General features: G+C 35.4%; 3 protein-coding genes across 3 annotated transcripts; all 3 read left to right on the top strand.

The window, feature by feature from the left end:
• The first annotated feature begins 2,076 nt into the window (after positions 1-2,076).
• Positions 2,077-2,388, top strand: LOC113278511 (monothiol glutaredoxin-S3-like). The gene has a single exon (XM_026527335.1). The coding sequence runs from the start codon at positions 2,077-2,079 to the stop codon at positions 2,386-2,388; it is 312 nt and encodes a 103-aa protein (XP_026383120.1).
• Positions 2,389-10,208: 7,820 nt separating this feature from the next.
• LOC113278512 (monothiol glutaredoxin-S3-like) lies at positions 10,209-10,520 on the top strand. Its single transcript, XM_026527336.1, has one exon. It carries the CDS (start codon positions 10,209-10,211, stop codon positions 10,518-10,520), a length of 312 nt encoding a protein of 103 aa, XP_026383121.1.
• A 7,825-nt stretch (positions 10,521-18,345) lies between these two features.
• Positions 18,346-18,657, top strand: LOC113278514 (monothiol glutaredoxin-S3-like). Its single transcript, XM_026527337.1, has one exon. The coding sequence runs from the start codon at positions 18,346-18,348 to the stop codon at positions 18,655-18,657; it is 312 nt and encodes a 103-aa protein (XP_026383122.1).
• Positions 18,658-21,286: the final 2,629 nt, after the last annotated feature.

Below are 21,286 nucleotides of genomic sequence, written 5' to 3' on the forward strand. Positions count from 1 at the left end.
AGATACCCTTCTTAAATACCTCTCGTTTTGATAAATTTTTCTTTGACCGATAAAAAAAGAAAAAGATTACATGTGCTATAAGCGAAAAAAAAGGTTTGAAAGAACAACCAGAGACATAAGAGATCACAGTCGAAAAATTGAACTATTCAAAAGAAACAAGATAGTAGTAGATATCGTCGTCCTTCCTAAGAGATCATAAGATAGTACGAATAGCCAGGGAATATCATAAGTAACAAACATTTATTAGCGAATCTACATGACACGAGTCACGAGGTATGATCATGATACTTTCGAGATCCTCCTAAAAAGAGAAACAAGAAACCCATTGAAAATCCGACCCTTCACTTTTGTTTGGGTCGTTTACTTTTCTTACTACTTTTCTTCTGCTCATTCTCATCTCTTTTTTTCTTTGGCTAGCAACTCTACGTGGATGTCTTGGAAAGCTAATCACATTTGGCGTCAATAGAAAAAAAATCTTGTTCGCATGGTACATATCCTCAAAGAAAGAAAATATAAAGGACCCCAGTTGCCTTGCCTCATAAGATTCCATATGATCAACTGCTGAGGATATCAATGAGAACGAAAGTTCGAGACCTTTCTCACCAAAAGTTACCTATTTTCTTTCCCCAACTTCACTGATATACAGTTATATACCACGTACATTGTTTCAAAATCATGTGATCGATAATGCAGTTTTGATATATGGGTGTTGCCATTTAGTGTTGTTCATAAATCATTTTAAGCATGTACGGCCATAATATGCTATCTTTTGATCTCATTTGGTTCATGTATATGATGTAATAATCATCTCTAAACGTTGGTGTAAGAGCAGATTGATCAATAGAATGGAATATGACGTACGAACCTAGCTAGCATGTTTTGGAAATAGAGCAAAATAAATAAGGGTGCGTGCATCATGCATATATTCAAGGCCGGCCGGATCGAATTGGATAAACTCAAACCCTTTTTTCTTCTCCAACTCAGATAAAGATACACACTTCAGTCCTACAATGGCACAACATAAAGCATTAGAGCAGTACGTACAGAACAAAAACAAGATCCAAAGGTAAAGGGAGACAGACAAATCTAGAGAGAGTTGGCGTCATCCACTATCTAGGGAGAAAGAAAACTGTATGTACTCAGTTATCCTTTAGTTCCTATTCACAAAGCGAATTATTATCCCCAAAAAATAACTTAAGCTTGCTAACCATGCATATGAAACGGATTTTTTCTTTTTTTTTAATAGGAAGAGAAGATTTTATTGAGAAAAGAAGAATGTACAGGATACTACCAGTGGTAGTAAGAAAAAACAATTAAGTAAATACAATGTTCCAGTTTTGTACAGTGTAAGCAAAGTTTACATGAACCTTGTTACCAAAAGCCGCTGCCCAAGTGAGAACTAGTGTTTTTGCATCACTGCATAATTCCTCATCTAGCTTGTAGGTGTAGTTTTCTTCAAAAACTCTGCGATTTCTTTCCCTCTGCATATGAAACAGATTAACAATGTTTGTGCACAGATCTATAGAGAGGCACATTACTGTAGATTATTTGGGGCATAAAAATCTAGATGTCGACGATGCTGTATCAACTATCAAGTACACGTAGTAACTACTGTATCAATATTCTGAAAATAAAATCAAAAGTCATCAATAAAGTTTATTAGGGGCATAAAAATTAACTTATTAGATATTATCTTCAGTTCCTCCAGCATTTGCTGGTACGGTAGGTAAATCTTTATCAAACGAATGACATGACCACACTATTAATTTGGGGGCTAAATTCCATCCCAAATGTCTAAAAGAATATTTTTCAGTTCACCGGCCTTCTCATAGAAACACACACACGTAAGCACACACTTGTAGTTGTTCTTCACAACAATGCAGCACCCAGCATGTACCTCAGCTTTTGGTCAGCTACTTTGTCATCTATAAATAACCCAACATTCAAACTTCATTCTCACCATCGATCATCTGAAACACTTCCAAGCTTCTTGTACTACAGTTACATTCAAATCAAACTTCATATAACAAGCTTCAATTACGAGACGCTTCATATCATACATTTCGAAACAACCTAATGGAGAGAGTAACAAGATTAGCATCACAAAGAGCTATAGTTATCTTTATCAAGAGTACATGTTGTATGAGTCACACTATCAAGACCCTTTTCTATGATCTTGGTGTAAACCCAACAGTTCATGAACTCGACCAAGAACCCGGAGCAGGAAAAGAAATCGAGAAAGCGCTTATAAGTCTAGGATGTAATCCGTCGGTACCTTCCATATTTATTGGTGGTAAGCTAGTTGGTGGAGTTAGTGAAGTTATGACTCTTCATCTCAGTTGCTCTCTCGTTCCATTGCTAAAGCAAGCAGGAGCTATCTGGCTTTGATTACTATACTATTTAGTATTTACTAAAGACTTTGATGAGTATATATACTATAGTATATATTAAATGTTGACCTAGCTAATATATAATTAAGTTGGTCAGTTAATTTCAAGCTAATAGCTTTGATAATTGATGATCACATACTAATATTAGTCTTCCAGAAACTTTCTTGAATGTTGTACAAATGTTTGATGTTATCATTTGCCTCACTGATAACATGACCTCTAGTGTTATCAAAAAAAAGTTATTGTTGATCCATTCAAGCTTAGCCCTGCTATTTTCCAAATTGTTTTTAATATTGCCATAGACTTCCTTTTTTCAGATCTTCAACTTGAGCTTAATCTCCTTTAGATTTATAGATATTATAAAAGCATGGGACTCTGAGTGTTGCTGGCTCCAGCATTCAGCAATGATGGCTTTGCATCTTTATGATCCAACCAAGGACCCAAAAATTTGAAGGGAATGAAACCATGCTTCAAGTTGGGATTAGTGTTAAGAAGGATAGGGTTGTGATCAGAACCAATGTCTAGTAAATTGGATATAGTACTATTGGGATGTAAAGTAAGCCACTTAAAATTAACCAAACCTCTATCTAATCTCTGTTCAGTTAGGGCATTTCTAGTTCTTCTATTTGTCCAAGTGAAAGGACATGTAGTATGTCGATAGATCATCGATTTTCCTGTTAAAAATCTCAGCTTCAGAGTGGTCTACGGGATGATTACTATATTTTTCATGATCATGCAAGACAAAGTTGAAATTCCCCATAATCCAAGGTATATTGTGACTCGTAGCATTCTTTTCAATCATTTTACATAATTTAATTTTATCAGAGGTGGTGTAAGGACTACCATAATAGCCAGTGAGCATCCAAGTGTTGTTATCCTGAGTAGTTATTAGAGCATTTATATGATGTTTGGAAAAATCTTATATTTCTAGTTTTATATTAGTTTTCCAAGCTACAGCAAGCCCACCAGCAGTGCCTATGGTTCCATGTGGTTCAACAAACCAAAAGTTAGTTACACCTATTTTTTCTAGGATAGGCTTGAGATTCTTGGATTTATGTTTAGTTTCAGCTAGGAAAAAATGTCAGGATTTATTTTGTTTAGCATGTCATCAAGGTATCTACTAGTGTTAGCTTTTCCTATTCCTTGACAGTTCCATGTCATTACTGTAAAAAATTGTCAGAAATAAGAGATTCTAGGATATGAGAATATGGGGATTATATATCCCATATACATAATATCTAAAGTGGCAAGACTATAAAAGGTGCTGGAATTCTTAAATATGTGAATTCTTACATAATATTTAGTGCATATAGTATAGATAGTAGAGTTGCATACCTCAGCTCTCCTGAAAGGATTGGTTCCCTCAAGGTTGCTAGCGTTCAGGATGTAGTCATTATATTTGTGATCCTCCTATCCATCATCATTAGAGTAGTCAAATACTGGTGGATAGTCTTTAATCTTTATGGTGTGGGAGGGGGTGCATTCCATGCTTTCTAAAGTCTTATCTTTTCTCTTAGTCTCGGGTATTGGTTGATTGAAGTGCCCATTTCTTAAAGATGGTTGTTTTTCCAATTTTCTTTTTTCCCAAAGAAGTTTGTTATGAATTCTGAGATTAGCTTTTTTGGTGGCTTGGATTTCAGAAAGGGTAGGTAAGTCATCCAAATGATTTGGAACATTGTGAGAGATTTTGGGAAAGATATCAGCTCCAGGAATATCAAAATACAGAGAGTGGTTATGAAGTCTAGCAGCATCTCTGATATTGATTCATTTTTTTCTGGTAGTATTTTATTTTTGTTTGTTTCCAATGTTTGATTTTTCTCCCTTTTTTTTCATGATTTCGGAGGAAGTAGGATCACTGGTGAGGGTTTTAGCCTGAGAAGAACCATTTTTAAAGGCTAGGAAGTCATTCCTTTCAACCAAAACAGAACTATTGTTTTACATGATGAGGTTCCTTTGAGAAATTTTCATTTTGATAGCAAATTCTTTTGCTGCATCTTTTTCAGTGTACCCTCTTTTCCTAGGTATGATGGGTGTTGGAGGTGAAGTGCTCGGGGCTTGGCTTTGGATATGAGTTGGTGTTGATGGATTTCTCTGTGATATAGGTGTAGTGGTGGTGTCATTAGCTTGAATAGATTCACATAGAGGACCAGGATGGTTTAAGATTCTACAAACTTTGCATAATTGAATACCAGGTAGAGCATAAGCTAATTCAAGACAGTGAGAGGTAATTGTATCTTCATAAGCATCAACTCCTTATTTCAAGGCTCTAGTTACATCCAAGGTTAGAAGAACTTCAATGTTATTCTCGTCATGATCTCTTTCATAAGGTCTTTTTGCTTCTTGATAAATTTCAGCTGGTCTTAGTATATTACTAATATCTGGAATGATATGCTTTGGTACTCCTTCGACATTTTCCCATGCCATGACTTTGTAGAAGTTATCTTCATCAATGAATTCAGGTCCTTCTGGTGGAACTTCAGTGAGTACAATAATTTTTCCAAAGATGCCTCTTGTTCCTCTCTATCTAAAAACTTTGTAATCTTTCATACTTCCCAGTTTTATAGAATAGTAGTTTCTTCTTCTTTTCCAAAGATTGACATCAACATATTTGTGTAGTTCCCAGTTTGAGTTTATCAATCTGGATATAATTTTGGTTCCATATGATATTTTGCTGCAAAATCTACCAATAAAAGTCCATTTTCAGTTAACATTTTTTTTTGGTAGGATGTTATCTGGATTGATGAAAACCTTAGGGTAAAGATATTCAGTAATGTTGAGTGTATTATTCATTTGTTCTGTAAGCTTGTCAAAGCTTTCTTCTGGTTTGGAGTTTTAAGTGGAAGCCATGATGATTATAAGAACAAATGGGTGGTGTTTGGTATTGGGTATATAGTTTATGTAGAAGTACCAATATATGTAAATGTGGTGATAAGATTTAATTTGAATTTTTTATTTTCATTGGTTACTCTGAGAGAAATACAACTCGGGTTTAGGAATCTTGAGATGAGTACGATCAGATTTTAGAAGATGAAAAATAGGATGCATACTTTTCAGAGAGTTGAAGTGGACAAGTCAGTTAGTGATACTGTAAGTGCATGGTTTAGGATAGGTACATTTGACTCGGATAATGACTACACACTTGACTACTAGCATATCCTTAAGATCGTACCTGCAAAGACTAAATTAATTTAAAAACATCAATTTTGTCATGGATAGATAGTGGTGTGGGACTTACCTTGGCTCTGTTGGCATGGTTGCAGTAGTAAGGTGTGCTAACTTCAGGTTGGAATGTCGTTAAACTCCGGAAGCAGCTTAGGACCTGACTTACCTAATCATTTTTCATGATTGGGCTTTGGAATTTCATTGGGATGGGCTTATATAGGAACTTATAGGTGTTGACTTTATCATTCGTGTAGTTGGTTCGTGTGGAGTGAATGCGTGTCTGACATGGTTCATAAACTGCTGCGTGTAACATTTTGTTGCCAAATATCGCATCACCATTCCAGCTTTCAGACTGACGAGAAATTTTCCCAAAAGCCTTGCACATTCCAATGAACCGGCTATGAAAGGTTGATATTGCATGGGGAGTTGATCCTTTTGAACCAAAAGTAAGTATCTCTTGAGTAACCATCCATCTTTATATTATTTGGCCAGAAAGAAACTTTGCTCAACCTTTTCAATTTCCAACATCTTTGCAGTAGCAGATTATCCTCCAGAACCCAAACGTATATATAAACAAAGACAAACTTGAAACATAGATGATGCCTCGAGTTTTTTACAGTGAAGGTGGTTTTGTTGAAGAGACTCCATAAATTCTTGAGGAATGGACTCTCAGTTGGTATAATCCAAATTACCCAGTTTCAAGTCTGCCATATGGGATAGCATTTCCAAATGCAAGAGAGGCAATCAACTACACTCGAAATTTTAATTGGCACTAGGAGAAACTTCTATATAACCGTCAGGTTAAGCTTGAGCAGACATATGATCAAATTCCTCCTGGCCAAGGCTAGTGTCTGTAGCGGTTAAATGCATATCTCTACAGAATAAAAATTAATTATGTGCATTTACTAATTGTAGATTTTATATTGAGAGAATCTTGCCATTCATTGCATATCTTGAGAATATTTTCGGTTTTGGAAATTCCTTGGTGTCCAAACATCCTTGGTCTATAAATACCTAAGTTTGCATTTATAGCAAACTATCCTAAGAGCCAGGTAAACTTCATATTTTTGTTGTTTCTGGTGGAGCCGTATATTCGGAGAGGAAAGTGCCTTAATTAGGTGAAATCTCTTATTACCACTCGTTTAAAGACTTCTGTGTCGTCGGTGGGAAACTAGATAATTGCAGTGTTATTAGTTTTCGATTGATTTGATTGACTAACGGTTGTTGAAACTTTGATTGCACCTAGTTTGTTTATTCTTCAAAATATTTTCTTCTGATATAAGATTCACTCAAACTAGATCGAAGTATTGACGGGATCTTTAGAACTGTTTGTAGATCTAAAGACATCTTCTGATAATCCATTGTTAACAGACTCCGTTATGTGCATGATTGATCACAAGGGATTCAAGTGGTGTTGTGCAGGATTTAATTGAAGATTAAAGAATATTTGAAGACGAAGAAGATTTCTTATTGGTTTCTCATATCTTTGTGTTGCATAAACCTTGATCGGATGAGATACAACTAGAATCGGATTTATTCGATTGATAGTTCCCTGAGATCGGTAACGCCTAATAGTTCTCTTAAAAATCTATTTTGATTGTTATAAATTCGAATCTTATTACTTCGGTAATAGAGATTGGATTGATCTAACTAGGCAAAGGAGTTTATTAGCTTAAACGGAAGAGACTTTGCATATGACTTGAGATATCTTATCTTAAAGAATCAATAGAGTTGTTATCAAACAGATTTGTTGTTCCTTTACTGCTTGGAATACGACCCAAAGGAATTGTTCGTGCACTCATCGAATTCGGAAGCGAAGGGATACTGAGGAAACTAAGTGAACTAGGGGTAGTTGCTTGGTCTCAACTATACGAAGTTGGTTTAGATTTTGTATAGCGGCTTAATCTGAGAATATTCAATACTGGACTAGGTCCTGGGGTTTTTCTGCATTTGTTGTTTCCTTGTTAACAAAATCTTGCTGTGTCTTTTACTTTTCTAATTCCGTAATTATAATTGTTTATTATAATTAGAAGTAAAATACACAAACATTAACTCCACTTTACTTGATAGTGATCCTACAAAGTTTGGTTAAGTCCGAACCTATCATCAAGTAATCACACTTTGGTTGTCGTATTGTTTCGATCTCGTATTCATGGACAATCACACAAAGTGTGAATACCGATTTGTAGTATTGTCTCGACTTTGTCCATAGACAATCACTTTCAGTAAGAGGACTTATAGGTGGATAAATTAAAGATTGTGGTGTATTTGGGTACCCTCGTCTTTTCACTTATAATTCTAGTGTCACCATAAATGTAAAGTCTTGGAAGCTTAATTTGGGTGACGAAAGACTTAGTCAAATATGGAATAACTTTTTGGTTGGCCTCGTTAAAAACGTTAAACTGCAAGCATTTTGGGCCTAATCAAACATAGGGATATTAAGTCTAACGACGAATATGGTGATAGCATTAAGGGATTCTTTATTTGGGTCTTTGTGAGCTTGTTTGTTGTTGTCTTGGGTCGTCGAATTCCTCTCCTCTTTCCTTTTCTTTTTTGTTCCCGTTTGTAATCATTGGGTTGAGATACCCTTCTTAAATACCTCTCGTTTTGATAAATTTTTCTTTGACGGATCAAAAAAAAAAAAAGATTACATGTGCTATAAGCGGAAAAAAAGGTTTGAAAGAACAACCAGAGACATAAGAGATCACAGTCGAAAAATTGAACTATTCAAAAGAAACAAGATAGTAGTAGATATCGTCGTCCTTCCTAAGAGATCATAAGATAGTACGAATAGCCAGGGAATATCATAAGTAACAAACATTTATTAGCGAATCTACATGACACGAGTCACGAGGTATGATCATGATACTTTCGAGATCCTCCTAAAAAGAGAAACAAGAAACCCATTGAAAATCCGACCCTTCACTTTTGTTTGGGTCGTTTACTTTTCTTACTACTTTTCTTCTGCTCATTCTCATCTCTTTTTTTCTTTGGCTAGCAACTCTACGTGGATGTCTTGGAAAGCTAATCACATTTGGCGTCAATAGAAAAAAAATCTTGTTCGCATGGTACATATCCTCAAAGAAAGAAAATATAAAGGACCCTAGTTGCCTTGCTCATAAGATTCCATATGATCAACTGCTGAGGATATCAATGAGAACGAAAGTTCGAGACCTTTCTCACCAAAAGTTACCTATTTTCTTTCCCCAACTTCACTGATATACAGTTATATACCACGTACATTGTTTCAAAATCATGTGATCGATAATGCAGTTTTGATATATGGGTGTTGCCATTTAGTGTTGTTCATAAATCATTTTAAGCATGTACGGCCATAATATGCTATCTTTTGATCTCATTTGGTTCATGTATATGATGTAATAATCATCTCTAAACGTTGGTGTAAGAGCAGATTGATCAATAGAATGGAATATGACGTACGAACCTAGCTAGCATGTTTTGGAAATAGAGCAAAATAAATAAGGGTACGTGCATCATGCATATATTCAAGGCCGGCCGGATCGAATTGGATAAACTCAAACCCTTTTTTCTTCTCCAACTCAGATAAAGATACACACTTCAGTCCTACAATAGCACAACATAAAGCATTAGAGCAGTACGTACAGAACAAAAACAAGATCCAAAGGTAAAGGGAGACAGACAAATCTAGAGAGAGTTGGCGTCATCCACTATCTAGGGAGAAAGAAAACTGTATGTACTCAGTTATCCTTTAGTTCCTATTCACAAAGCGAATTATTATCCCCGAAAAATAACTTAAGCTTGCTAACCATGCATATGAAACGGATTTTTTCTTTTTTTTTAATAGGAAGAGAAGATTTTATTGAGAAAAGAAGAATGTACAGGATACTACCAGTGGTAGTAAGAAAAAACAATTAAGTAAATACAATGTTCCAGTTTTGTACAGTGTAAGCAAAGTTTACATGAACCTTGTTACCAAAAGCCGCTGCCCAAGTGAGAACTAGTGTTTTTGCATCACTGCATAATTCCTCATCTAGCTTGTAGGTGTAGTTTTCTTCAAAAACTCTGCGATTTCTTTCCCTCTGCATATGAAACAGATTAACAATGTTTGTGCACAGATCTATAGAGAGGCACATTACTGTAGATTATTTGGGGCATAAAAATCTAGATGTCGACGATGCTGTATCAACTATCAAGTACACGTAGTAACTACTGTATCAATATTCTGAAAATAAAATCAAAAGTCATCAATAAAGTTTATTAGGGGCATAAAAATTAACTTATTAGATATTATCTTCAGTTCCTCCAGCATTTGCTGGTACGGTAGGTAAATCTTTATCAAACGAATGACATGACCACACTATTAATTTGGGGGCTAAATTCCATCCCAAATGTCTAAAAGAATATTTTTCAGTTCACCGGCCTTCTCATAGAAACACACACACGTAAGCACACACTTGTAGTTGTTCTTCACAACAATGCAGCACCCAGCATGTACCTCAGCTTTTGGTCAGCTACTTTGTCATCTATAAATAACCCAACATTCAAACTTCATTCTCACCATCGATCATCTGAAACACTTCCAAGCTTCTTGTACTACAGTTACATTCAAATCAAACTTCATATAACAAGCTTCAATTACGAGACGCTTCATATCATACATTTCGAAACAACCTAATGGAGAGAGTAACAAGATTAGCATCACAAAGAGCTATAGTTATCTTTATCAAGAGTACATGTTGTATGAGTCACACTATCAAGACCCTTTTCTATGATCTTGGTGTAAACCCAACAGTTCATGAACTCGACGAAGAACCCGGAGCAGGAAAAGAAATCGAGAAAGCGCTTATAAGTCTAGGATGTAATCCGTCGGTACCTTCCATATTTATTGGTGGTAAGCTAGTTGGTGGAGTTAGTGAAGTTATGACTCTTCATCTCAGTTGCTCTCTCGTTCCATTGCTAAAGCAAGCAGGAGCTATCTGGCTTTGATTACTATACTATTTAGTATTTACTAAAGACTTTGATGAGTATATATACTATAGTATATATTAAATGTTGACCTAGCTAATATATAATTAAGTTGGTCAGTTAATTTCAAGCTAATAGCTTTGATAATCGATGATCACATACTAATATTAGTCTTCCAGAAACTTTCTTGAATGTTGTACAAATGTTTGATGTTATCATTTGCCTCACTGATAACATGACCTCTAGTGTTATCAAAAAAAAGTTATTGTTGATCCATTCAAGCTTAGCCCTGCTATTTTCCAAATTGTTTTTAATATTGCCATAGACTTCCTTTTTTCAGATCTTCAACTTGAGCTTGATCTCCTTTAGATTTATAGATATTATAAAAGCATGGGACTCTGAGTGTTGCTGGCTCCAGCATTCAGCAATGATGGCTTTGCATCTTTATGATCCAACCAAGGACCCAAAAATTTGAAGGGAATGAAACCATGCTTCAAGTTGGGATTAGTGTTAAGAAGGATAGGGTTGTGATCAGAACCAATGTCTAGTAAATTGGATATAGTACTATTGGGATGTAAAGTAAGCCACTTAAAATTAACCAAACCTCTATCTAATCTCTGTTCAGTTAGGGCATTTCTAGTTCTTCTATTTGTCCAAGTGAAAGGACATGTAGTATGTCGATAGATCATCGATTTTCCTGTTAAAAATCTCAGCTTCAGAGTGGTCTACGGGATGATTACTATATTTTTCATGATCATGCAAGACAAAGTTGAAATTCCCCATAATCCAAGGTATATTGTGACTCGTAGCATTCTTTTCAATCATTTTACATAATTTAATTTTATCAGAGGTGGTGTAAGGACTACCATAATAGCCAGTGAGCATCCAAGTGTTGTTATCCTGAGTAGTTATTAGAGCATTTATATGATGTTTGGAAAAATCTTATATTTCTAGTTTTATATTAGTTTTCCAAGCTAAAGCAAGCCCACCAGCAGTGCCTATGGTTCCATGTGGTTCAACAAACCAAAAGTTAGTTACACCTATTTTTTCTAGGATAGGCTTGAGATTCTTGGATTTATGTTTAGTTTCAGCTAGGAAAAAATGTCAGGATTTATTTTGTTTAGCATGTCATCAAGGTATCTACTAGTGTTAGCTTTTCCTATTCCTTGACAGTTCCATGTCATTACTGTAAAAAATTGTCAGAAATAAGAGATTCTAGGATATGAGAATATGGGGATTATATATCCCATATACATAATATCTAAAGTGGCAAGACTATAAAAGGTGCTGGAATTCTTAAATATGTGAATTCTTACATAATATTTAGTGCATATAGTATAGCTAGTAGAGTTGCATACCTCAGCTCTCCTGAAAGGATTGGTTCCCTCAAGGTTGCTAGCGTTCAGGATGTAGTCATTATATTTGTGATCCTCCTATCCATCATCATTAGAGTAGTCAAATACTGGTGGATAGTCTTTAATATTTATGGTGTGGGAGGGGGTGCATTCCATGCTTTCTAAAGTCTTGTCTTTTCTCTTAGTCTCGGGTATTGGTTGATTGAAGTGCCCATTTCTTAAAGATGGTTGTTTTTCCAATTTTCTTTTTTCCCAAAGAAGTTTGTTATGAATTCTGAGATTAGCTTTTTTGGTGGCTTGGATTTCAGAAAGGGTAGGTAAGTCATCCAAATGATTTGGAACATTGTGAGAGATTTTGGGAAAGATATCAGCTCCAGGAATATCAAAATACAGAGAGTGGTTATGAAGTCTAGCAGCATCTCTGATATTGATTCATTTTTTTCTGGTAGTATTTTATTTTTGTTTGTTTCCAATGTTTGATTTTTCTCCCTTTTTTTTCATGATTTCGGAGGAAGTAGGATCACTGGTGAGGGTTTTAGCCTGAGAAGAACCATTTTTAAAGGCTAGGAAGTCATTCCTTTCAACCAAAACAGAACTATTGTTTTACATGATGAGGTTCCTTTGAGAAATTTTCATTTTGATAGCAAATTCTTTTGCTGCATCTTTTTCAGTGTACCCTCTTTTCCTAGGTATGATGGGTGTTGGAGGTGAAGTGCTCGGGGCTTGGCTTTGGATATGAGTTGGTGTTGATGGATTTCTCTGTGATATAGGTGTAGTGGTGGTGTCATTAGCTTGAATAGATTCACATAGAGGACCAGGATGGTTTAAGATTCTACAAACTTTGCATAATTGAATACCAGGTAGAGCATAAGCTAATTCAAGACAGTGAGAGGTAATTGTATCTTCATAAGCATCAACTCCTTATTTCAAGGCTCTAGTTACATCCAAGGTTAGAAGAACTTCAATGTTATTCTCGTCATGATCTCTTTCATAAGGTCTTTTTGCTTCTTGATAAATTCCAGCTGGTCTTAGTATATTACTAATATATGGAATGATATGCTTTGGTACTCCTTCGACAAAAACCCATGCCATGACTTTGTAGAAGTTATCTTCATCAATGAATTCAGGTCCTTCTGGTGGAACTTCAGTGAGTACAATAATTTTTCCAAAGATCCCTCTTGTTCCTCTCTATCTAAAAACTTTGTAATCTTTCATACTTCCCAGTTTTATAGAATAGTAGTTTCTTCTTCTTTTCCAAAGATTGACATCAACATATTTGTGTAGTTCCCAGTTTGAGTTTATCAATCTGGATATAATTTTGGTTCCATATGATATTTTGCTGCAAAATCTACCAATAAAAGTCCATTTTCAGTTAACATTTTTTTTTGGTAGGATGTTATCTGGATTGATGAAAACCTTAGGGTAAAGATATTCAGTAATGTTGAGTGTATTATTCATTTGTTCTATAAGCTTGTCAATGCTTTCTTCTGGTTTGGAGTTTTAAGTGGAAGCCATGATGATTATAAGAACAAATGGGTGGTGTTTGGTATTGGGTATATAGTTTATGTAGAAGTACCAATATATGTAAATGTGGTGATAAGATTTAATTTGAATTTTTTATTTTCATTGGTTACTCTGAGAGAAATACAACTCGGGTTTAGGAATCTTGAGATGAGTACGATCAGATTTTAGAAGATGAAAAATAGGATGCATACTTTTCAGAGAGTTGAAGTGGACAAGTCAGTTAGTGATAGTGTAAGTGCATGGTTTAGGATAGGTACATTTGACTCGGATAATGACTACACACTTGACTACTAGCATATCCTTAAGATCGTACCTGCAAAGACTAAATTAATTTAAAAACATCAATTTTGTCATGGATAGATAGTGGTGTGGGACTTACCTTGGCTCTGTTGGCATGGTTGCAGTAGTAAGGTGTGCTAACTTCAGGTTGGAATGTCGTTAAACTCCGGAAGCAGCTTAGGACCTGACTTACCTAATCATTTTTCATGATTGGGCTTTGGCATTTCATTGGGATGGGCTTATATAGGAACTTATAGGTGTTGACTTTATCATTCGTGTAGTTGGTTCGTGTGGAGTGAATGCGTGTCTGACATGGTTCATAAACTGCTGCGTGTAACATTTTGTTGCCAAATATCGCATCACCATTCCATCAATCTTTCAGACTGACGAGAAATTTGCCCAAAAGCCTTGCACATTCCAATGAACCGGCTATGAAAGGTTGATATTGCATGGGGAGTTGATCCTTTTGAACCAAAAGTAAGTATCTCTTGAGTAACCATCCATCTTTATATTATTTGGCCAGAAAGAAACTTTGCTCAACCTTTTCAATTTCCAACATCTTTGCAGTAGCAGATTATCCTCCAGAACCCAAACGTATATATAAACAAAGACAAACTTGAAACATAGATGATGCCTCGAGTTTTTTACAGTGAAGGTGGTTTTGTTGAAGAGACTCCATAAATTCTTGAGGAATGGACTCTCAGTTGGTATAATCCAAATTACCCAGTTTCAAGTCTGCCATATGGGATAGCATTTCCAAATGCAAGAGAGGCAATCAACTACACTCGAAATTTTAATTGGCACTAGGAGAAACTTCTATATAACCGTCAGGTTAAGCTTGAGCAGACATATGATCAAATTCCTCCTGGCAAAGGCTAGTGTCTGTAGCGGTTAAATGCATATCTCTACAGAATAAAAATTAATTATGTGCATTTACTAATTGTAGATTTTATATTGAGAGAATCTTGCCATTCATTGCATATCTTGAGAATATTTTCGGTTTTGGAAATTCCTTGGTGTCCAAACATCCTTGGTCTATAAATACCTAAGTTTGCATTTATAGCAAACTATCCTAAGAGCCAGGTAAACTTCATATTTTTGTTGTTTCTGGTGGAGCCGTATATTCGGAGAGGAAAGTTCCTTAATTAGGTGAAATCTCTTATTACCACTCGTTTAAAGACTTCTGTGTCGTCGGTGGGAAACTAGATAATTGCAGTGTTATTAGTTTTCGATTGATTTGATTGACTAACGGTTGTTGAAACTTTGATTGCACCTAGTTTGTTTATTCTTCAAAATATTTTCTTCTGATATAAGATTCACTCAAACTAGATCGAAGTATTGACGGGATCTTTAGAACTGTTTGTAGATCTAAAGACATCTTCTGATAATTCATTGTTAACAGACTCCGTTATGTGCATGATTGATCACAAGGGATTCAAGTGGTGTTGTGCAGGTTTTAATTGAAGATTAAAGAATATTTGAAGACGAAGAAGATTTCTTATTGGTTTCTCATATCTTTGTGTTGCATAAACCTTGATCGGATGAGATACAACTAGAATCGGATTTATTCGATTGATAGTTCCCTGAGATCGGTAACGCCTAATAGTTCTCTTAAAAATCTATTTTGATTGTTATAAATTCGAATCTTATTACTTCGGTAATAGAGATTGGATTGATCTAACTAGGCAAAGGAGTTTATTAGCTTAAACGGAAGAGACTTTGCATATGACTTGAGATATCTTATCTTAAAGAATCAATAGAGTTGTTATCAAACAGATTTGTTGTTCCTTTACTGCTTGGAATACGACCCAAAGGAATTGTTCGTGCACTCATCGAATTCGGAAGCGAAGGGATACTGAGGAAACTAAGTGAACTAGGGGTAGTTGCTTGGTCTCAACTATATGAAGTTGGTTTAGATTTTGTATAGCGGCTTAATCTGAGAATATTCAATACTGGACTAGGTCCTGGGGTTTTTCTGCATTTGTTGTTTCCTTGTTAACAAAATCTTGCTGTGTCTTTTACTTTTCTATTTCCGTAATTATAATTGTTTATTATAATTAGAAGTAAAATACACAAACATTAACTCCACTTTACTTGATAGTGATCCTACAAAGTTTGGTTAAGTCCGAACCTATCATCAAGTAATCACACTTTGGTTGTCGTATTGTTTCGATCTCGTATTCATGGACAATCACACAAAGTGTGAATACCGATTTGTAGTATTGTCTCGACTTTGTCCATAGACAATCACTTTCAGTAAGAGGACTTATAGGTGGATAAATTAAAGATTGTGGTGTATTTGGGTACCCTCGTCTTTTCACTTATAATTCTAGTGTCACCATAAATGTAAAGTCTTGGAAGCTTAATTTGGGTGACGAAAGACTTAGTCAAATATGGAATAACTTTTTGGTTGGCCTCGTTAAAAACGTTAAACTACAAGCATTTTGGGCCTAATCAAACATAGGGATATTAAGTCTAACGACGAATATGGTGATAGCATTAAGGGATTCTTTATTTGGGTCTTTGTGAGCTTGTTTGTTGTTGTCTTGGGTCGTCGAATTCCTCTCCTCTTTCCTTTTCTTTTTTGTTCCCGTTTGTAATCATTGGGTTGAGATACCCTTCTTAAATACCTCTCGTTTTGATAAATTTTTCTTTGACCGATAAAAAAAGAAAAAGATTACATGTGCTATAAGCGAAAAAAAAGGTTTGAAAGAACAACCAGAGACATAAGAGATCACAGTCGAAAAATTGAACTATTCAAAAGAAACAAGATAGTAGTAGATATCGTCGTCCTTCCTAAGAGATCATAAGATAGTACGAATAGCCAGGGAATATCATAAGTAACAAACATTTATTAGCGAATCTACATGACACGAGTCACGAGGTATGATCATGATACTTTCGAGATCCTCCTAAAAAGAGAAACAAGAAACCCATTGAAAATCCGACCCTTCACTTTTGTTTGGGTCGTTTACTTTTCTTACTACTTTTCTTCTGCTCATTCTCATCTCTTTTTTTCTTTGGCTAGCAACTCTACGTGGATGTCTTGGAAAGCTAATCACATTTGGCGTCAATAGAAAAAAAATCTTGTTCGCATGGTACATATCCTCAAAGAAAGAAAATATAAAGGACCCCAGTTGCCTTGCCTCATAAGATTCCATATGATCAACTGCTGAGGATATCAATGAGAACGAAAGTTCGAGACCTTTCTCACCAAAAGTTACCTATTTTCTTTCCCCAACTTCACTGATATACAGTTATATACCACGTACATTGTTTCAAAATCATGTGATCGATAATGCAGTTTTGATATATGGGTGTTGCCATTTAGTGTTGTTCATAAATCATTTTAAGCATGTACGGCCATAATATGCTATCTTTTGATCTCATTTGGTTCATGTATATGATGTAATAATCATCTCTAAACGTTGGTGTAAGAGCAGATTGATCAATAGAATGGAATATGACGTACGAACCTAGCTAGCATGTTTTGGAAATAGAGCAAAATAAATAAGGGTGCGTGCATCATGCATATATTCAAGGCCGGCCGGATCGAATTGGATAAACTCAAACCCTTTTTTCTTCTCCAACTCAGATAAAGATACACACTTCAGTCCTACAATGGCACAACATAAAGCATTAGAGCAGTACGTACAGAACAAAAACAAGATCCAAAGGTAAAGGGAGACAGACAAATCTAGAGAGAGTTGGCGTCATCCACTATCTAGGGAGAAAGAAAACTGTATGTACTCAGTTATCCTTTAGTTCCTATTCACAAAGCGAATTATTATCCCCAAAAAATAACTTAAGCTTGCTAACCATGCATATGAAACGGATTTTTTCTTTTTTTTTTAATAGGAAGAGAAGATTTTATTGAGAAAAGAAGAATGTACAGGATACTACCCGTGGTAGTAAGAAAAAACAATTAAGTAAATACAATGTTCCAGTTTTGTACAGTGTAAGCAAAGTTTACATGAACCTTGTTACCAAAAGCCGCTGCCCAAGTGAGAACTAGTGTTTTTGCATCACTGCATAATTCCTCATCTAGCTTGTAGGTGTAGTTTTCTTCAAAAACTCTGCGATTTCTTTCCCTCTGCATATGAAACAGATTAACAATGTTTGTGCACAGATCTATAGAGAGGCACATTACTGTAGATTATTTGGGGCATAAAAATCTAGATGTCGACGATGCTGTATCAACTATCAAGTACACGTAGTAACTACTGTATCAATATTCTGAAAATAAAATCAAAAGTCATCAATAAAGTTTATTAGGGGCATAAAAATTAACTTATTAGATATTATCTTCAGTTCCTCCAGCATTTGCTGGTACGGTAGGTAAATCTTTATCAAACGAATGACATGACCACACTATTAATTTGGGGGCTAAATTCCATCCCAAATGTCTAAAAGAATATTTTTCAGTTCACCGGCCTTCTCATAGAAACACACACACGTAAGCACACACTTGTAGTTGTTCTTCACAACAATGCAGCACCCAGCATGTACCTCAGCTTTTGGTCAGCTACTTTGTCATCTATAAATAACCCAACATTCAAACTTCATTCTCACCATCGATCATCTGAAACACTTCCAAGCTTCTTGTACTACAGTTACATTCAAATCAAACTTCATATAACAAGCTTCAATTACGAGACGCTTCATATCATACATTTCGAAACAACCTAATGGAGAGAGTAACAAGATTAGCATCACAAAGAGCTATAGTTATCTTTATCAAGAGTACATGTTGTATGAGTCACACTATCAAGACCCTTTTCTATGATCTTGGTGTAAACCCAACAGTTCATGAACTCGACGAAGAACCCGGAGCAGGAAAAGAAATCGAGAAAGCGCTTATAAGTCTAGGATGTAATCCGTCGGTACCTTCCATATTTATTGGTGGTAAGCTAGTTGGTGGAGTTAGTGAAGTTATGACTCTTCATCTCAGTTGCTCTCTCGTTCCATTGCTAAAGCAAGCAGGAGCTATCTGGCTTTGATTACTATACTATTTAGTATTTACTAAAGACTTTGATGAGTATATATACTATAGTATATATTAAATGTTGACCTAGCTAATATATAATTAAGTTGGTCAGTTAATTTCAAGCTAATAGCTTTGATAATCGATGATCACATACTAATATTAGTCTTCCAGAAACTTTCTTGAATGTTGTACAAATGTTTGATGTTATCATTTGCCTCACTGATAACATGACCTCTAGTGTTATCAAAAAAAAGTTATTGTTGATCCATTCAAGCTTAGCCCTGCTATTTTCCAAATTGTTTTTAATATTGCCATAGACTTCCTTTTTTCAGATCTTCAACTTGAGCTTGATCTCCTTTAGATTTATAGATATTATAAAAGCATGGGACTCTGAGTGTTGCTGGCTCCAGCATTCAGCAATGATGGCTTTGCATCTTTATGATCCAACCAAGGACCCAAAAATTTGAAGGGAATGAAACCATGCTTCAAGTTGGGATTAGTGTTAAGAAGGATAGGGTTGTGATCAGAACCAATGTCTAGTAAATTGGATATAGTACTATTGGGATGTAAAGTAAGCCACTTAAAATTAACCAAACCTCTATCTAATCTCTGTTCAGTTAGGGCATTTCTAGTTCTTCTATTTGTCCAAGTGAAAGGACATGTAGTATGTCGATAGATCATCGATTTTCCTGTTAAAAATCTCAGCTTCAGAGTGGTCTACGGGATGATTACTATATTTTTCATGATCATGCAAGACAAAGTTGAAATTCCCCATAATCCAAGGTATATTGTGACTCGTAGCATTCTTTTCAATCATTTTACATAATTTAATTTTATCAGAGGTGGTGTAAGGACTACCATAATAGCCAGTGAGCATCCAAGTGTTGTTATCCTGAGTAGTTATTAGAGCATTTATATGATGTTTGGAAAAATCTTATATTTCTAGTTTTATATTAGTTTTCCAAGCTAAAGCAAGCCCACCAGCAGTGCCTATGGTTCCATGTGGTTCAACAAACCAAAAGTTAGTTACACCTATTTTTTCTAGGATAGGCTTGAGATTCTTGGATTTATGTTTAGTTTCAGCTAGGAAAAAATGTCAGGATTTATTTTGTTTAGCATGTCATCAAGGTATCTACTAGTGTTAGCTTTTCCTATTCCTTGACAGTTCCATGTCATTACTGTAAAAAATTGTCAGAAATAAGAGATTCTAGGATATGAGAATATGGGGATTATATATCCCATATACATAATATCTAAAGTGGCAAGACTATAAAAGGTGCTGGAATTCTTAAATATGTGAATTCTTACATAATATTTAGTGCATATAGTATAGATAGTAGAGTTGCATACCTCAGCTCTCCTGAAAGGATTGGTTACCTCAAGGTTGCTAGCGTTCAGGATGTAGTCATTATATTTGTGATCCTCCTATCCATCATCATTAGAGTAGTCAAATACTGGTGGATAGTCTTTAATATTTATGGTGTGGGAGGGGGTGCATTCCATGCTTTCTAAAGTCTTGTCTTTTCTCTTAGTCTCGGGTATTGGTTGATTGAAGTGCCCATTTCTTAAAGATGGTTGTTTTTCCAATTTTCTTTTTTCCCAAAGAAGTTTGTTATGAATTCTGAGATTAGCTTTTTTGGTGGCTTGGATTTCAGAAAGGGTAGGTAAGTCATCCAAATGATTTGGAACATTGTGAGAGATTTTGGGAAAGATATCAGCTCCAGGAATATCAAAATATAGAGAGTGGTTATGAAGTCTAGCAACATCTCTGATATTGATTCATTTTTTTCTGGTAGTATTTTATTTTTGTTTGTTTCCAATGTTTGATTTTTCTCCCTTTTTTTTCATGATTTCGGAGGAAGTAGGATCACTGGTGAGGGTTTTAGCCTGAGAAGAACCATTTTTAAAGGCTAGGAAGTCATTCCTTTCAACCAAAACAGAACTATTGTTTTACATGATGAGGTTCCTTTGAGAAATTTTCATTTTGATAGCAAATTCTTTTGCTGCATCTTTTCAGTGTACCCTCTTTTCCTAGGTATGATGGGTGTTGGAGGTGAAGTGCTCGGGGCTTGGCTTTGGATATGAGTTGGTGTTGATGGATTTCTCTGTGATATAGGTGTAGTGGTGGTGTCATTAGCTTGAATAGATTCACATAGAGGACCAGGATGGTTTAAGATTCTACAAACTTTGCATAATTGAATACCAGGTAGAGCATAAGCTAATTCAAGACAGTGAGAGGTAATTGTATCTTCATAAGCATCAACTCCTTATTTCAAGGCTCTAGTTACATCCAAGGTTAGAAGAACTTCAATGTTATTCTCGTCATGATCTCTTTCATAAGGTCTTTTTGCTTCTTGATAAATTCCAGCTGGTCTTAGTATATTACTAATATCTGGAATGATATGCTTTGGTACTCCTTCGACAAAAACCCATGCCATGACTTTGTAGAAGTTATCTTCATCAATGAATTCAGGTCCTTCTGGTGGAACTTCAGTGAGTACAATAATTTTTCCAAAGATGCCTCTTGTTCCTCTCTATCTAAAAACTTTGTAATCTTTCATACTTCCCAGTTTTATAGAATAGTAGTTTCTTCTTCTTTTCCAAAGATTGACATCAACATATTTGTGTAGTTCCCAGTTTGA

Source organism: Papaver somniferum, chromosome 5, assembly GCF_003573695.1.
Source record: "Papaver somniferum cultivar HN1 chromosome 5, ASM357369v1, whole genome shotgun sequence".
Classification (NCBI taxonomy): domain Eukaryota; kingdom Viridiplantae; phylum Streptophyta; class Magnoliopsida; order Ranunculales; family Papaveraceae; genus Papaver; species Papaver somniferum.